At 32.9% G+C, this 16,373-nt stretch overlaps 3 protein-coding genes across 4 annotated transcripts; all 3 read left to right on the forward strand.

The window, feature by feature from the left end:
• The first annotated feature begins 4,828 nt into the window (after positions 1-4,828).
• On the forward strand, positions 4,829-7,180 carry LOC100809734 (organic cation/carnitine transporter 3). The gene is made up of 2 exons (XM_003528140.5): positions 4,829-5,700; positions 6,048-7,180. Exons 1-2 carry the CDS (start codon positions 5,010-5,012, stop codon positions 6,959-6,961), a joined length of 1,605 nt encoding a protein of 534 aa, XP_003528188.1. The 5' UTR covers positions 4,829-5,009; the 3' UTR covers positions 6,962-7,180.
• Positions 7,181-9,013: 1,833 nt separating this feature from the next.
• On the forward strand, positions 9,014-11,621 carry LOC100500208 (ribosomal protein L29). 2 transcript variants are annotated; one of them, NM_001251576.2, is made up of 4 exons: positions 9,014-9,163; positions 10,473-10,637; positions 10,830-10,987; positions 11,189-11,621. In NM_001251576.2, the coding sequence occupies exons 2-4, from the start codon at positions 10,475-10,477 to the stop codon at positions 11,294-11,296; spliced, it is 429 nt and encodes a 142-aa protein (NP_001238505.1). In that variant the 5' UTR covers positions 9,014-9,163; positions 10,473-10,474; the 3' UTR covers positions 11,297-11,621. The 2 variants fall into 2 exon arrangements, with proteins under 2 accessions (NP_001238505.1, XP_040871904.1); XM_041015970.1 differs by lacking the exon at positions 9,014-9,163 and having other exon boundaries at positions 10,467-10,637.
• A 2,380-nt stretch (positions 11,622-14,001) lies between these two features.
• LOC100810266 (transcription factor ILI4) lies at positions 14,002-15,298 on the forward strand. Its single transcript, XM_003528141.5, has 2 exons — positions 14,002-14,227; positions 14,722-15,298. Exons 1-2 carry the CDS (start codon positions 14,114-14,116, stop codon positions 14,881-14,883), a joined length of 276 nt encoding a protein of 91 aa, XP_003528189.1. The 5' UTR covers positions 14,002-14,113; the 3' UTR covers positions 14,884-15,298.
• The last annotated feature ends 1,075 nt before the right edge of the window (positions 15,299-16,373 follow it).

Below are 16,373 nucleotides of genomic sequence, written 5' to 3' on the forward strand. Positions count from 1 at the left end.
TTAATTTGTTGAATAAGGAGTGTTATTGTAAATCTCACAACATAAAAGATTAATTAAATGGTAAATAATTTCTATAGTATAAAAATGAACATCAAACATAATAATTATATTTATTAGATCTATTTTTGTATGTAATAATACTATAAATTCAAAATTAAAAATTTTATTTATGTACATATTAAAAAAATTAAATAAAATACTAAACTATATTCGTACTATGCACGAGTTTAAAATCTAGTGTTTATTTTTTAGAAAAAATGAACTTTGACAAATCCCATAGTGTAGTTTCGCCGTAAACTTTGATTTTCTATTCAGATTCTTGTCTTACTATACTTATTCAATTGGACATGAAAAACACGCGGTGATAAAAAATAAATGAGTAAGACAATTTGTGGAGTTAGCCCATAGGAAAGCATTTTATAAACTTTAAAGACATTCAGGCGAAATAGTAAATTAACTTTACAGTAAAAAGCTAATTCAATTCTTATCTTATTTTCAAGTTGTTTATTTTTTTGACAAAATCTCATGATATAGTGACTTTTTTTACTGCAACTAGAGGGGGTTTTTTATTATTATTATTAAATCTCGTCTAATGCAATTTTTTTAGTAGGTACGTAATCAACAAATTGATGAGGAACTGAATTTGGATTGACATAGGATTTTAGGCTGGACAAGTTAAAGTTGGGTTACATATCCCAAATAAAACAGGGGCCAATTATAACTTCTTTTTATTAGACAGAAAGAATTATAACTTCTTCTTTTTTCATAGAAAAGAATTATAACTTTTTAAAACGTTATAAAAAGAGCAAATAATACATTTTTTTTATCAGTATGTTACTAATGTTATAATAAGTAACATACTGAAAGGTGCGAATTAAACAGTAGTTGATATAATTATCCTTTTTTTTTTTTACTTTAGCAGTCATTTTCAATGTAAATTTAAAATATTTCCAAACTTTAACTGCTTTATGGTGACATTATTAGTTATATTTATTTTATCAACATGTCATTTTTCAAGTGAAACTAAACTTTAATCCTCCAAAGTGAAGTCTCAATTTCCTTAAAAAAAGTGAGTTTAATTCCGAGTATTATAAAGAAAAAAATATGATTAAGAGAATTTTTTTTAATAAAGTTGATTAGTCAAGATTTTTAAGAGAGATAATCTTTGAAAAAATTGATAAATATTTTACACCAATAATAAAATTACACAAAAAGGTTTTTTTTAGAAGTAAATATATTGGAGGATTTATTCAGAATCAAAATCTAAATTCTGTAAATCAAACAATATATAAGAGTCTATCTGCTGATGAGGATAATCTCCATCCAATCAGCATTCACTAATCTGAAATAGAATATTCATTACAACGTTCTAAGATTTTTTTTGTTGACCATTAGACAAAACACTAAAACAAAGGGGTAGGCAGTTTCTGATTTTTAGCCAAAACTGCCCCACCAAACCTAACATGGCCAACAAGTTTCGACGGCACGACGCTAGCTGGTGATCTGGAATTGTACACATAAACCTAACAGTGATAACTTAAAGTAATGCATATGAAATCACATCACATGATTAAAAAAAATAAAATAAAAAATCTTGGCTCACTATTGTTTTAGTTCTATATTAATAATTTACAGTTTGATCTAGTTGTCACTGGTCTTCAAATTTAAGCTTTTAACGCATAATTTTGTCGGTAAATTCCTTTATATGTATGGCCTACACATTTTTTTACTTGGAAAATATGTTGATAAGATATGCATGTTATTTTGTAGAATTTATAATGTGATTAGAAGAGAAAAAAAATGAGATGTTTCAGATGTTTAAAATAATTTTTGTATCATTACTTTTTATCTTTTCAAATAATTTTGTTGTGATTAAGAAATTTAGTTGATACTTTTTCGATTTTTTTCCTATCATATGGTTAGTATAAAATATTTTTCGACTTTATTAATTATTAGTAAATATCTATCTAGTTTTTTTTTTTTCTCATCATATTATCTATCTCGTTTAATCTTTTATGTAGCTTACTTTATTTTCTTCAAATGACACCACCCTGCATAGTTGCACGTGAAATGATTAGAATATACTTTTTTTTTGTCTTTTATCTTGATTTTTTAGTTTAGTTTTCTATATTTGAAAACTTTTGCTTTTTTTTTTTCTGTTGGACTAAGTTGATTTCTTTTTTAAATTTATCATATTATTTTGATTAACTTAATGATACATATGACAGAATAGACTGTGAAAAATACCTTATCATATATAATAGACCTTTTTATTACGTGAGTATAACATAAGACTATTGATACAAATAATTCAAGGAATGACTAATTTAATTTAATTTAACAAAAAAACTTTAAGAAGGGAGAGGTTTGGATTCATTATTTGATGGATTATTTTTTTGTCCTAATTTGTCTAATACAGTACGTGGAGGACACCTACATATTCCATTCAGGGAAATGAACAGCTGTGTGAAGAGTTCATGCTCATGCAAGCAACGTGTACTGGTAGGCTTGGATTCATTATTTGATGGATTCTTTTTTTGTCTATTACTAATTTCTCTAATACAGTACGTGGAAGACACCTTCACATTCCATGCAGGGAAATGAACAGCTGTGTGAAGAGTTCATGCTCATGCAAGCAACGTGTACTGGTAGCAGTTATATTATATAGCATAATAGAGGTAATCATTTAATGTAGGGGCTTTAATAAGTTGTAGGGCTCTTATTATGTTTCTTAATGATTGCTTTGAAGGGATATTAATTTTGTAACGGCAGGGCTTTTGTTTTCATTCCTGGAACATTAATTGTTGTTTTGTAATTTTTGCTAGGTGGTTGGTACTGCTGGTACATGTTAGTTGAATATTCTTTTTTTGTCTGACAAAAAAGAAACTTTAAATGATTAAAAGTGAAAATTTTAAAACTAAAAAAGCTAAAGTTAAACAAGCAAAATAAGATAACAGGTCAAAAACATATTTTAGATTAAATATATTAGGAATTGTCATTATCTTATAATTTTTTTCATTTATTTTATGTTCATCTTACAATAATTCAACTTTAATGATTTAAATTTTTTTTTTCTAGTAAATATATCTTAATGATATATTAAAAAAGGAAATAAGAGTGATGACTTATGCATGTACGAGTGATGAGTTTAATCTACATTTTTTATATTATTCTATTTTTAATGTATCTGTTTTAATTGTTTTTATATAAAATTCACTCAACCACAAACTTACATGTGCCTAGAATGAAAAACCATTGGTGTTGTTACAAAGCTGAACCTATAAGAAGAATACCATATGCCATCACAAGCTAACACCACAAATTCATCTTCGTCACAAAGCTCAACCTATAAAAAATATCAACTTATAGTGTTTATGTCTGGATTGGCAGTTACAATTTGTTTTTCAAACGAGAGAAACTTATTATGTTTAAATTCCATGTCACCAGCAGTAAATTGAAACATATTAAAGAATTGAAACTCACAGGAGCTTAGATTAATTAACTTACATTTGGCTCAGGAAGTAAAGTCACTTGAGCAAATACCTCATTTGTGTCTGGCTCCACCTAAAATTTTTTTACCCAAAATGAAGCACCATAACATCAAAAACAAATTCATTTTCAAACTTAGTTATTGAAAAGCAAAGAAAATTAAGCGCTGGTCTCTTGAGCATGAAGTTGATAACCCGACAGAGGATCTTGGGTGGCAGATCGTAAACTGACATGTCCTCAAGAAAAGTAGAATATGTGCTTTCCTTCTCTAGGCAATGTCACCAGAGGACCTGCACACACATGCCACAACTCCCTGTAGAGCGTAACTTCCGCGTCTGAAACCAAAAAAATACCTTGTTATTGTCATGTCAAACGCGCCAAAGGCACACCGGAGGAAACCGCATTACCTTTCAACCACTCTTTCTCTCTCTTTTTTGCCTTTGTTTCTTTGTCTCTCTTTATCGTCATTGAGGACCTCGATGAAGGTGTGGTTGACACAGTTCTCGAGGCCGAGGTTGCGGAGGCCGACATCAACGTCGATGGCAACCACAGAGAAGCCCATGATGACGAAGAAGAGGTCGATGTTAGTGATGTTGATGATCTTGTCCACACTGCCTTTGTCGAAGGTACTGACTGTAACGCACAGGATGGAGCCGAAGAGCTCGATCGGGCTTGCGGTTCCAATTATGGAGGGCAATGGGGGGTTTGGGTTTGGCTTTTTTCGGGGTTAGGGTTTTGGATGGGAGGAGAAGGGAATGGGGGCAGAGGAGAGGAACGGGCGCAAGGGGGGATGTAATGAAATTAAAATTGTCCACATCCAAAGATGGTTTCGCGAAAACCATCTTTAAAATATTGACATTTTTTATGAATTTGTCACCGCTTCAGAATCGATGATGATTTTTTGACAACCATCTTTCACATTGCATCATAAAAATGTGTTTTTTTAGTAGTGATATGATGTAAAATTTTATATAAAATCTAAATTTATAAAAATGTAAAAAGAATACAAAAGAAGTAATTACACACGGTGTGATTATCATATCATTTATTACATCAATTATTTTCTTTTTTTTTTATGTCTCTTTTATCCGCTTCACACATGCAAAAGACAAACAGAATTGAGTTGTATTAGTTAATCATTATTAATAAATACATGAGAAAATATACGTTGATGATGATGCACTATTACAATGTCATTTTTTAAAAAATTACACATATGTGATAGGTTTATTAATTTTTTCATTAATTATCATAAAAATTATATCAACTTGTAATTAAATATTCTTAAGATTACTGTACATCCATGGCCGTCAAAACTCAATTTATAATAAAATGCAGTAAAAAAAAAGAAAAAAAAAACTGAATTCATTCATAATATAGAGTAATGATTAGTACAGACGACGAATCTAGATTGGTCCAAGATTGCCCCTCTTGAATATAAAACCCATTGCATATACTCATTTGAGTAAGTGAGAACTTCCATTAATTAATATCTCTATCTTCCAATTCTTCCCCTCCAAATGGCAGACTCCACCCCTCTCCTCTCCCAACCCGACTCATCATCATCTCCGGACACACAAAAACCACAACCACCACCACCGCCACGAAACCAACAGCATCCCTCTCTGGGGTCCACAGTCGAACTCTGCATAGGCGAGTTCAACTGGTCCCAGTTCCTCCAGTCGATCCTCGTCTCCCTCGCGTGGATCTTTGACGCCCAGCAGACCTTCATCAGCGTCTTCACCGACGCCCCGCCGGCGTGGCGCTGCACCGAGCAGGCCGGCAATGCATGCAAGACTGCCAACACCAACACAGTCTGCAACCTCCCAGAAGGCTCGTGGGCCTGGGACGGGCCCACACAGGCCTCCATGGTGTCGGACTGGGGCCTGGAGTGCGCCAACTCCTCCATCACGGGCCTTCCCGCTTCGATGTTCTTCGCTGGCTGTTTGCTTGGCGGCTTCCTGCTGGCCTCGCTGGCTGATTCGTCGCTCGGCCGCAAGAACATGCTGTTCTTCTCCTGCCTCGTCATGGCCATCACTTCCTTTCTCGTCACTTTTTCGCCCAACGTCTCCATCTATTCTGCCCTCAAGTTTCTCTGTGGCTTTGCTCGTGCTACCATTGGGACCTCCGCGCTTGTGCTGGCCTCGGAGCTCGTTGGGAGACGGTGGCGCGCCCAGATTAGCGTCATTGGCTTCTTTTGTTTTACTATAGGTAACCCTATTTAGCTTTAAGTGCAAAATTAATTATATAATAACATGTGTTAGTTAACTTTTTTGTTGTAGTCAAAATTCAATTTTAATTATGGAAACTCAAATTGTTAATTTGAAAAGAAATATATTTTTTCAATTAAGCCAACCTACTATTACTAATCATGAAGGGTCCACCCTCCTCCTTTCTCTCTCTTTTTTAAAAAAGAACAATAAGGTTGGGTACTATATATTCTATTTTTTCTTGATACACTTTTTATTTTATTTTTTATTGTTAACTGAAATTTATTAGAAAAATACATAATTTTACTTTTTCATCCATGTTTACTTGTTTGTCATGTGGATATGTAGGGTTCTTGTCCCTGCCAGCCATGGCTTACATAAACAGAAGTTCTTCATGGAGGAACCTTTATCTCTGGACATCCATCTCAACCATGCTCTACTGCATCCTTGTGAAGTTGTTCGTTACGGAGTCCCCAAGATGGCTTCTAGTGCGAGGAAAAACAGAAGAAGCCGTGGAAACACTAAAGTGCATCACATCAATCACCCAAAGCAACCTCAATTTGGCCATTAATAACATGTCCCACGAGGAAGAAACATGTGACGTGGACATCTTCTCAGCCCTCAAAATCTTGCTACAAAATAAATGGTCTTCGAGAAGGTTATCATCAATTATGGCAATGGGAATAGGCATTGGATTGGTGTATTATGGCATGCCACTAGGGCTCCAAAACCTCTCCTTCAACCTCTACTTGAGTGTCATATTCAACGCCTTATCCGAGTTACCATCAGCATTGATTGTGTTATTCTTCATAGACAAGTTCAACAGGAGAATCACACTCCTCCTCTTCACTATTTTAAGTGGTCTTTTCAGCGTGATGTCAACCGTGCAAGTGAGTAAATCATCATCATCATGGAACAACAACGTGCAAATAGTGTTTGAGTTAGTTTCGTTCTTTAGCGCTTGTACTTCGTTCAACGTGTACCTAATTTATACCACAGAGTTGTTCCCGACGTGTGTGAGGAACTCGGCGCTGTCGATGGCGAGGCTCGCGGTGGTGCTCGGTGGCATGTTCAGCCCGCTGCTGGTGAGTGCCGGAAGAGGGAACAAGTTTTTGTGTTATGGGGTTTTTGGGTTGGTGATAGGGTTTAGTGGGGTCTTTGGAATATTCTTGCCCGAGACAAAAGGGAGGGCATTCTGTGATTCAATGGATGAAGAAGAAAACAAAGAGAAAAACATGGCTTGTGGCATGTTGTTGGCTTGAATTCTGCGGGTTTCGAAAATGGAAAAAGAAAACATCGGGTGAGTGTGGTTGGTGGATTTACCCCAATTGGCAAGTGTGAAGAGAGACTTGTTATGTAAGGGTCAAATGTGGGAATACTGATGTTACATGTGTGTATAAAGTGTGGTTCTTTTTGTTGATTAGAGATAATCCAAAATCAAGAAAGTTCATAAAAAAAATAATAATTCCATAATGACTTCATGAAACGTGCATTTTGGCGCTCGTTTGTTACAATTTTTTTATATCACAATCACTTTTTTTTTTTAATCACTAGTTTATTTTATATCACAATCACTTGTTTTTTTAATGACTATTATTAGTTTATTTTATATCACAGTCACTTATTTTTTTATGTTTATTTTATATCACAATCACTAGTTTATTTTATATTAATAATTATTTTTAAAAAAATAAATGTATCAAATTAATAGGCCTTTATTATAAAGGCTTGTTTGGGTAAATAGGATTAAGGACTTAATAATTAAATAAGTGTTCATCATAAAAGTACTTATGCATGGATTGTTTATATAATCGAATAGAAAATAAGATTATTGAAATTGAGTCGAAAATAGATAGATCTATTTATTTTCCTCTATATATAAATTAAACCAAGTTTTTTAAATATTTTTATGTGTGTGCTTATGTAATAAAATATATTTAAATAAATTATAAATATATTTTTCCAATCGCATCCTAAATATTGGATATTCTAAATTTTAGTGAAAAAAGTTATTTGTTATATATGTACTAAAATTGCTTTCAAATTTAAAAAGCAATCTTTTAGTCCTCAAATTTAGAGATAACTCATTTTGGTTCTTCAAGTTGATGTTAAAAAATTTGTTGGCGTGAATAATAATGTATTTACTTACAATTTTTAGAAATACGATTTATGAAAATTTTAAACTTTCAAAATTTAGATTAACCAATAATGTTTTTAAAAATATGTTTTGTGGAGGTTTTAAACTCAAAAATCCAGTAAACACAAAAGAAAAAAAATGACAATGCAACAACAATCTTTCAATGTCCAACTCAACTTCTCAATCTTCAATCTTTCTTCTTTCTTTAATTTCAGCCTCTACATCTTTCCTACATCAATAACATTTGTCAACTTCTTTGTTTGCCTCTTCCATTTCTATTCTCCAATTTCACCCTCACCTTTTCTCATGCTCCCTCCTCTCTCTTGCTCTTCCCTTCTCACTTCTCCCAGCCTTGATGACCACTACCACCATTATGACAACATGGTCCCATCTCATCTATCTTATTCTTACATTTGCTTGCTCATTCTCTCTTTAACTCCTGCTCATCCTCGCTCACCCTCCCATATAAAATGGGGTAGATTACATGTTTCAACTTTCAATCTACATCTCTTAAACGGGTTCACTTAGTCCGATTCACTTTTGCCAAGATGATAGAGGGCATGCCAAAATGTGCCATATAATCTGTTACCACCACTAATCGCAAGTAAGTTATGGTGCATGTATAGGATTCGGATAAAGTATTTTATGATAAATCTAGTTAAAATGTTACAAGAGGCTTAAAAGATTAGTATTTTGTTGCTTAGTCATAAATTGAGATTTATTAGTACTATATAAGTTTGTTAAAATAATTTTCCTTAAAAATTAAATTTTATAATAATAATTTCAAAAGTATCCTGAAATTGTTTTAATGTAATTTACATTACATACTTTATTAAAAACAATGTTTGGCATATTTTTTATAATTAAAATGGAAATATTTTTAAAGAATTGTTTTGTTAGTCCCTAAAATTTGAGAATTTTTAAATAAGTTTCTAAACTATAAAAATTAATTTATCCTTAAACTGAAAAAAGTATGTCCTTGTTTGCTTTTGGTGATCAGAAAGTATGTCCTTATAATTTGTTTATTTCGACTTGAAATTGAAAGAAAAAAGGACAATTTATAACGAGTTTAAAATCTTATAAACCAAATTAAAAAAAAAAATCATGATCAATAACAGTCTTAAAAAAAGAAGTTTGAAGACCTATTTAGAAAATTTCAAATCGTTTAGGGCCAGTTGAGTAGTTTAACGATTTTTGAATTACACCTGAACACCAGGTACGTAAAAAAATAAAACAAAACAAAAACACTTCCTCTTCCTCCTTTCCCCCGAAAAACCCTTAAACCACGACCTTCATATTTGCAGTGCTAGTCTGTTTATTTCTTCAGGTTTGTTTTCTTCTTTTTTGCTAATTTTCATAGCGGATCTGTTTCCCCAGTACCTATTATTGTGATGCTTATGAACCTTAGTATTATTCTTGTATTTATTTCCCACTTTTATGGGTTTTCTCTGTCTCTCTGGCTGGAAATTTCCTTTGTTTGTCCACGATGTTTCACATTATGCTAACATTTTTCTGTCCGCAATATATTTGATTTTGCCCACAAACTGTTCGATATTTGGTCTGAATCATGAAAAAAACATATTTGCCCACAAATGCGATTTAGGGGTCCAGCATTCGCATTTTTTTTTTTGTCACTTTGTCCTGTATCCACAAATTGATGTGCACATGTAGCACTGTTATGGGTGTTAATAGCCATATATGCATGGCACATGTGTGGACTATGAATCCAATACCATGTTGAATAGATTATTTTTCTTCCATCATCAATTTTCTCTGTTACCAAGGTTCCATTTCACTGACATCAATTTTCTCTTGTGACTTATCTGAATATGTCATCTTGTTTCCTCATTTTCTTTTTCCCCTCATCTGTGTGTTTTCTACTAGACTTGCTTCATTTCCTGGATATATATGAAGTAAGAATGCAACTGTGTAAGGGTATATTGTATCAGGTGGCATCTTGAATCTTAAGATTACTGTTGGAGTACTAGTGTGAGGTGAAGTTTCACATTGGATAGGAATGAGAAAGTTGAACACCATATAAATGAAGGAAAAACCCATAAACTTGAGCCTTAAGATTTTGGGTTTTGGACATATATGGTGTAGTAACAATTAAATAGTAATATAATATTGAACTTGGAATGTAGTGAAACTTTGTTGATCAATATTTTCATTTTGTTTTAGGGTTGCTTCTCCCTTTTAAGATAAGAATGTCCTTTCACTAATTTTCATTTTTTTCAGTGAGTTGGCCCTAATCCATATGGCCACTCTGGGCATTAGGCCTTAACCTAAGTGGGATAGGGTTGAATAGGATGGCTGGCTGGCACATACTGATAGCTCTATGACTATAAAACCAACCCAACCCCTGCATGTGTGGGTGTAAAAGAATAGAAGCCATGTCTGCCATTGGATTTTGGAATTCCAGAGTTGCACTTTCTTCCCTTGTTTCTTCCCACTCACCTGCATGCTTTCCAAAATGATGGGGTCTTTCAATTGTTGCTTGATCATACTCAATTTTGCATTGCCTGCAAAATCCATGTAAATGTGATGTACGGAAATATTATATTTGATTTTGACAACATTGGCATTTACTTGTCCTCTGGTTGCATACATTGTAATCAATATGATTGGCATTACAGCTATGTTTTTGTCAAGAACACTTGGACGAACACTCTTTGCTGCTGCTGCCAGATCAAAACAATATGCCACTACAGCAGCTGCTGCTAGCAGAGAAGGACACAACCCCCTTCAGGAGTTTTTTGAGGCAGACAGGAGCCCTGAAGATGACAAACCTGTTGTTTATGGTATGCATTATGCACCTCTTGTTTTCATTTGGTTGTGAATGAAAATTTTCACTGATTTTCGTTATAGCAACACCTGTTCAGTACAACCATAATTCATGATTTTCACCATTGAGATTTGAAGGTTGTGCAACCTTTTTTCTGGCAATGGGTTTGTCTTCTTTTATTATATTTTTAAGTTAATGTTGTTATTAGGTCGGAGTTGGAAGGCGTGTGAACTGCGTCTGAAGTCTTGGGATGACCTTCATAAGTTGTGGTATGTGTTGTTAAAGGAAAAGAACATGTTGATGACTCAACGTCAAATGCTTAATGCACAGAACCTGCGTTTTCCTAACCCAGAGCGCATCCCTAAGGTATACCTGACCTCTTCATTGTTCTGCTTTATGCAATGGTGCTCTTGTTAACCGTAGTTACATGGATGTATAGTATAGAACAATCACAGTGGTTTTGCTTTTTATAAAACATATTAGAGAGAAATTGAATGTTGAATGTTAAGCTGTGTATGGGGGGAGAAATTGACCTCTTTTTATTGATTTGTTGTTACGTGAAATCAGGTGAGGAAGTCAATGTGTCGCATCAAGCATGTACTTACTGAGAGAGCAATTGAAGAACCAGATCCGAGGAGGTCTGCTGAGATGAAGAGAATGATAAATGCTCTTTGATGGCTTAAAATGGACCTGTTCCTTTAGTAGCATTACTGGGTATGTTGTTAGAATAGGACCTCTACATTTGCGGATGTAAGGTTGCTAACTTGAAGCATTGTCCTAATATATTGTTTACGAAGGAGTTTACCTGTGAATGATTTCTATTTCTTGATAAAGTGTTAAGTGGGTTACATCCCAAATATTTTGCTGTCCTAATTTCTATTTCCTACTTTTAGATGTATCAAGCAAACAAGTGTTATCATATTATCGTGTTAGAGGTTATGCAAAATGTTAGGGAGGAAGGGTTGTTCCTGCTTTCATGTAATAAAAATGTTTTTCCCTGTTACTTTAAAGGGCAACCTTTGAAAAATGAATAGTATAATTTTACCTGCTAAATAAAGATACTAAAAGTTTGCGAAGAAGCAAAAGTAAGTCATTAACATTGATTGTGAAGACATGTTAAATTAACTAAAACTGATCATCGTCGAGAATTGGAAATGATAATTTGTGAGTCATTTTTTTAAAAGAATGAACAGAAGTTATGGATAAGACAATTGTTAATGTATTAAATAATACGTATACAATTGTGATAGGCATAATTGAAACTTGAGGGACAAAAAATAATCGAGCATTTGCAATACTAATTGATATAATTGAAATATGAGAAATCAAAATTGCATAATTAAGATAATACTAATTGATACAATTGAAATATGAGAAATCAAAATTGCATAATTAAGATACCTAGAAGACCAAAAGTGTAATTAAGCCAAAATAAAAAGAGAAGGAGATAGGGAGAAGTTTTATGGTGTGTCAAGTCAAAACTCTGAAGCAGTATTAATAGCTTCTTCTTTGTTCATTGAAATTTGGAATAACATGGTGAGGGTAACTCATTTGGAACTTCTCGACTTGGAGTCAGTTTTTAATGATAACGGCGACTCCCTGAGAACAACATCGTTAAAATGCTCCTATGAGCGAGGAACATGGAAAACAGGTGCATTTGAACAATGTGGCATTGAAACAGAAGCGTAAAATATTCTTATTTATGTGACAAGAAGAAAAATCATCACTAACCAAATCATTGTATTGTATTGTTTCCAGTACTTCATGATTTTGCTGGTTTATTCACTTGTGCAGGTATCTGCTGATAATTTCATTAAGGGTGTGTTTGAATTGCCAATGGGTAATCTAAACCTCTATTTGGAGAAGCAACATCACTCATGCTTCTGTGGTGAAGCGATCTCGAACTTCATGCTGCCGCAAGTGCACTGGAGAAATAAACACACACTAACTTGTCTTTTGCATTGCCACCAATGCTAAAATTAAGATTCCATTAAAATTTGCTAGCTAATGATTTAATATTTGAATACGGCTAAAATAAGTCAAGTAATCTGATAGGGTCAGTGGGAAAATTGATGAATTAGGAGGGAATGTGCCTATGTTACTGAGAAAACAATCTAAAGTGCCAAGCATTTGGAAAGTGTATTCTAGGAGAGGCGAGCTAGGTAGTTAGATTAGGTGGCATTCGGTTAGGATGCTGGTACGGGAACACTTTCTAAATTGTGAGGAGAACCCGAAGAAATATAAGACACCACACCAATTAAGATTTAAGAGGTCTTGGAATATAATCTGAAATTACATTTTTTTAAAGAAATATATGACATCAAATAAAGTTAGGAACGTTAAAATATAACTTGAATTAATATTTACAATATATCGAGTTTTTATTTATTTATTATCATAAGTATTTTCTTTTAGAGACAATTTTATTTAAATATAATCAGATGTAGATATCTCCTTCAATAAAAATTTAAACCTTAGTTCTTATAAGAGACTAGTTTCTTTTGTTAGACTTAACTCCATTGATAGATATATCTAGTTTAATCTCTAAATTAAAGGAAACATATCATCAACACTGTTAAGTAAGAATTTCATAATTTCAAAATTCAAATTGTTGAAGTTATAATAAGAAGGGTTCATTTGGAGATCCACCTTCACTTCAACCCAACCAATATTAACTAACAAAACATTCTTCAACACACTCTTGCTGGTTAACATTTATTAAAAATCACAAAAAGTGTGATATTTACTAAATAAGAGATGAGACACAATTTTTTATAATATTATTGTGTTAAAAAAAGTGTTAGAGAATATATTGTTAAATTTCTCATCCACTAAACAAAAGTTGGTCATTATTGTTTAATCGCCCTTTAATATCAATCTACTGTGCTTTTACAGTTTAGATTGGGTCAGATTTTGATGGATTAACTAACAAATGCTCCATAACCGAGGACAACATTACACATTACCGTCGGTAGTGATTGAAACCAACGGGCAAGAACATAACAAAAGGAATATTACGCAAGCAATGAGTGAGACAGCGAATGCAATGTTTTGCCAACCTTAATTTTCTCACAAAAACAAACAACAAGATACCCTTTGATGTGCAATCCACTCCCAAAAATATTAAGAATGTCCTTCAAGATTCATGCATGTCAGAAATAAGTTAAGTTTGTGACTCATCATGGTGTAGTATATTATAAGGATTATATTAGGCAATGGGTCTCAAAACCACTGTAACCGTGGGCCATGTACTTAGAATTGGGTGACACTAACAATTTTAATTAGTTGATGTTTATTTGTAGTCATCTAATTCTCACTGTTCATAGTGTCAACAAGCCTAATAGATTATAATATAAAAACAGTCTCTTCCACTACCTCTTTTTCCATTTAAGCATAAGTTAATTTTTCAGTTTCCTTGATGCAAATTCTCAAATCACACTTGAAGCAAAGGTCAAAGTGAGCACAATTACACAAGTGCAAACAACTTTCAGCATGTCTGGCCAGAGAAACTTCAGAACTTCAAAATTCACGGAAAGTGAGATTAATGATCTGATGTTGAGGCTACAAGCACTGCTACCACAACTAAACCAAACAAGAAACTCAAGGGTATGACATGCCAAGACATGTAAACATTTGATGTTTTGAACATTATCTTTCTCCATTCTCAACATTATTACGTTTTTTACAATAGTTCATAGCCAATTCCACAAGAGCACTTAATGTAACCAGACAGTTAAGGTAATAATGGTAATTGCAATAGTAATTCATTAAGGCGCCCTATTTGGATAAACATGTTCATAAGCACTTATAAGAAAAGAAAATAAGAAGATAAAACGAATTAAGCATATCTCAAACTAAAATCAATCTATGCTCTGGACTTTTATAGAAGTCCTCTCATAATTTCTCTAAAAGCTGATGTGTATAAGTTGTTTTTAGTTCATAGAAAAAGTTCAATTCTTCTTGCCTTCTTATTTTCTTCTCCTATAAGTGCTTATAGAAAAATTTATCCAAATAGGATCTGAGATAAAAACAATTTCTCTCAAGTCCTACTGCATTCATAGTGATTATTGATCCATAAGTTTCTGTATGTTTTGATACAGGCATCAGAAAGCTTGATGAAGATCATGAAGGAAACTTGCTCTCACATCAATAGGCTACAGAATGAGGTGAAAGACCTTGGTGAAAGGCTAGCAGAGCTGATTGATTCTGTAGACCTTAGTGACATTGACGAGGAGTGTCTTACAAGACTTTTACAACAATAACAAAAGTCTCCTTTTACTACCATTCCATCACCAGCTTTTAAGTTCAAATTTAAGTGCAGTCTTTTAGTATTTTTGGTGTTCTCTGATAAAAATTAGAGTTTTATCTCGATAACTAGTGTCAAACTTTAATGACAACTTTTATTGCATCAACTACAGAGATAAAACTCTAATTTTAATTAAAAATAACACTAAATATTTCCTAAGTTTTGTTTTTATTACTTGTTCTTCCATCAATTTAGGTTCCCATAGAGACTGCAGTTGCTAGTTGCAAGACTCCAACAAAGCACCATATAATACGTGACGTGTAGTAATATGCTATCTTAGGGTGATCAAATTGCTCTTGTCTGGTTCCATGCATGGTTATAAGAAATCAATGTCTTTCCTTTGATTTATATGGAAATATTTGGAACTAAAACTTCCATGCTTGCTATCCTACCACTCCTATGCCCAAATTACTTGAAAATAGTATTCTGATTATTGCTTTTTTTTATTTTTATAAAACTCTTCTTAGAGCAACTCTAACACTTAGGTTGTGTTTGGTTTAGAGGATGAAAATAGAAAAGAGAAAAACAAAAGATAAATTCTTGAATTAAAGTAGAGTGTAGAAGGTGTGGATTCCACATAAAAAAAAGTATAAAATTTCTCTCCAATATTATTTATCTCTCCTATCTGCCAAACGACCATTAGTTACTCTTGAAAGAGTTACAAGACAAAACTAACTTTGTCCTATCAGAGTGTTTTGGACCTTGTACCAGCATCTTGGCAGGTCACTTGACCAGCACATTAACCCGATCAAATTAAGGCATTTAGGAACACTATATAAGATCATAAGATTAAAATAAATGAAAAAAGAAAAACAAAGTTAAAGAAAAAAGTTAAAGTTTTAAGTCTAAAATGCATTAATATAAAAAGTTAAAAAGTAGTTGATCAAGTTATGTTGGTTCAAGTTGGAAAAATATAAGTCCAAGAATCAAATCAGTTATAGTTGATTTGATTTGAATTTGAAGTACAATGAATAAATTAACCAAACTAATTTAATTGATTTGATTTGTATTATTGAGTTTGAGTAAATATGATCCGATGAACACCCCTGTTAGCCAGTTTTGAAGGACATCACTTTGACTTCGCCCTCTAGCACTAAACAGTAATAGTGAAGCCTACCATTTATAGACACACTTGCATTGTATTGTGGTTGATCACCTAAAATACTGGACCAATTCTCATTCTGGTGTCATACTCTTCTTTTTGTTCTTAGCAGTGCATTATGGTTCATCAAATTGGTTTCATTTACTATATATTCTTTCCCACCCCTATAATCAGAATCAGCAAAATTTAGATGTTCTAAAGCCAATATCCTGCACAATCTTCCCCCTTAATAGTTATAACTTATTGCAAAATAATCACATTAAATTGCTTGTATAATAAGTAACTTCAGTGTTTTAATTTCTGCCCTCACTTAAATTTACACCAACACATTCTAATAAATCGAA

Source organism: Glycine max, chromosome 6, assembly GCF_000004515.6.
Source record: "Glycine max cultivar Williams 82 chromosome 6, Glycine_max_v4.0, whole genome shotgun sequence".
Taxonomy (NCBI): domain Eukaryota; kingdom Viridiplantae; phylum Streptophyta; class Magnoliopsida; order Fabales; family Fabaceae; genus Glycine; species Glycine max.